Here is a 1,888-nt window from a genome sequence, read left to right as displayed (position 1 = left end):
GGCTTCCACGGGCCCACGGCTTCCACGGGCCCAGGGCTTCCACAGGTGTGTCAGGTGTGTCGGGGTGGGAGCAGAGGCTGGATTTCACACCCAGCTGTGGCAGAGCAGCGCAGGGGAGCCGAGGGAAGCTGGTGATGCTCGGTGTGGTCACAGTTTCTGCTTCCCCGCTCCACAAGAAAATCTCTGCGGTTTTGAGGTGAGGGCTGATTAAACTGCCTGGCACAGACCCCTTGGCAAATGTCAGCCAGCACCAAAGGCGATTTTTCTGTTTGCCTTTATTTTCCCGACGCTCTCTGGAGCCGTTGGCAGCAGCAGAGTTTTTTCCCCCCGCTTCATTAAAGTTTTAAAAGCTTTAAATGCTTTGTTCTCAAAGGAAACGTCCAACTTGCAGCATGACGTGGTCAGTCTCTCTCTCGGAGCAGGATCTGCTGCAGGCTCCCTCTGCTGCCAGAGCCGAGGGAAGGGGACACAGCAGTGCCACTAATAAAAAAAAAATACATATAAATGAAAAAAAACATAAATATAATCCAGCCTGGAACACAACATCCAGCCCAGAAACGATGGAAAACTTGCTGAGGATGAGTGTGGGTGATCCCAGAGCCCTCCCCACCTGTGATGAGGAGATGCTGGTGAGGGGACAGACGGGGGACAGGTGACAGCTGGGCCGAGGGAGGAGCTCCCAGCCAGCCCTGCTACCTGGGGAGAGGCAGCAGAACAAAGAGCCGGTGTTGTGGCTCAGGGAATTGATCCCTGCAGGTTCCCTGGGATTTTCCAGCCCTGCTGGTTGCTAAGGGATGGAGGCAGGGATCTACAGGCAGATGCTGCTGGTTGTCAGAAGAACAGCCAAGTGTTTATACTCATCTTGTAGGTCCAGGGGTAAGAACAGCTTTTGGTGCAGGATGGCCTGTGAAGAGTCCCCAAACACTGAGACTTTGGCCAGACTAAGCTGCTTTTTGATGGGAAAGCCAACAGGCCATTCCAGTTGTTTTGGTCTGGTTTTTCTGAAGCCTTAGAAATATCCTGACTGTTCCTAAATCCCTGAGAGGAGATGCTGAGAGCTCCTGGCCTGTGTATCCTAAACCTATCTAAAAACCCTTTGGTAAAAAAAAAACATGCCAGAAAATCATGTGGAAGCCCTAAAAACATGTCCAGACTTTTAAATAATTGGGTTTTACCCTCAGCAGCACCAACCCCAGAGTTCCCAACTGGAGTGGGTGCCCTGAGCTGGTGCTGTGGGGCTGGCCCTGCTTCCCGGGGGGATCTGTGGGGCTGGCCGTGCTTCCCAAAGGATTCTGTGGGGCTGGCCCTGCTTCCCAGGGAGTTCTGTGGGGCTGGTCCTGCTTCCCAAGGGATTCTATGGGGCTGGCCCTGCTGCCCAGGGCTGCTCAAGGGATTCTGTGGGGCTGGCCCTGCTTCCCAAGGGATTCTGTGGGGCTGGCCCTGCTTCCCAGGGAGTTCAATGGGGCTGGCCCTGCTTCCCAGGGGGTTCTGTGGGGCTGATCCTGCTTCCTGGAGCTGCTCAGGGGGTCTCTATGGGGGTCTCTATGGGGCCAGCCCCACAGCCGAGGGCAGAGGCAGCTCCCGGCAGCCTCCCCTCGCCGTGTGTGTCGCGCAGAACTCGGTGACGCGCAGCGCGCCGGTGAACAGCGACAGCCAGGGCCGCTGCGGCGCGCGCTTCCTCACCACCTACGACAGGAGGTTCGTCATCAAGGCGGTGTCCAGCGAGGACGTGGCGGAGATGCACAACATCCTCAAGAAATACCACCAGGTACGGTGAGTCCGGAGCCCCCCGCGCCCGCCCGGCCACCGCCCGGGGGTCCGCGGCTGGCACAGCTCGCACGGCGGGCCTGGGAAATAAAACAGGGCCCTGTGGGTATGAGGGGTAAAA

General features: G+C 57.3%; 1 protein-coding gene across 1 annotated transcript in view; it reads left to right on the top strand.

The window, feature by feature from the left end:
• Nucleotides 1–1,459: 1,459 nt before the first annotated feature.
• PIP4K2B (phosphatidylinositol-5-phosphate 4-kinase type 2 beta) overlaps nucleotides 1,460–1,888 on the top strand; it is an 8,674-nt gene continuing 8,245 nt past the window's right edge. Inside the window, exon 1 of the mRNA XM_033511537.1 lies at nucleotides 1,460–1,768. Coding sequence (XP_033367428.1) covers nucleotides 1,460–1,768 — 309 coding nt within the window. The remainder of the gene's footprint in view (nucleotides 1,769–1,888) is intronic.

Source organism: Parus major, unplaced genomic scaffold, assembly GCF_001522545.3.
Source record: "Parus major isolate Abel unplaced genomic scaffold, Parus_major1.1 Scaffold335, whole genome shotgun sequence".
In the NCBI taxonomy this organism is placed as follows: domain Eukaryota; kingdom Metazoa; phylum Chordata; class Aves; order Passeriformes; family Paridae; genus Parus; species Parus major.
The sequence above is the reverse complement of the archived record's forward strand: the minus strand, read 5'-3'. Positions and strand labels throughout refer to the sequence as shown.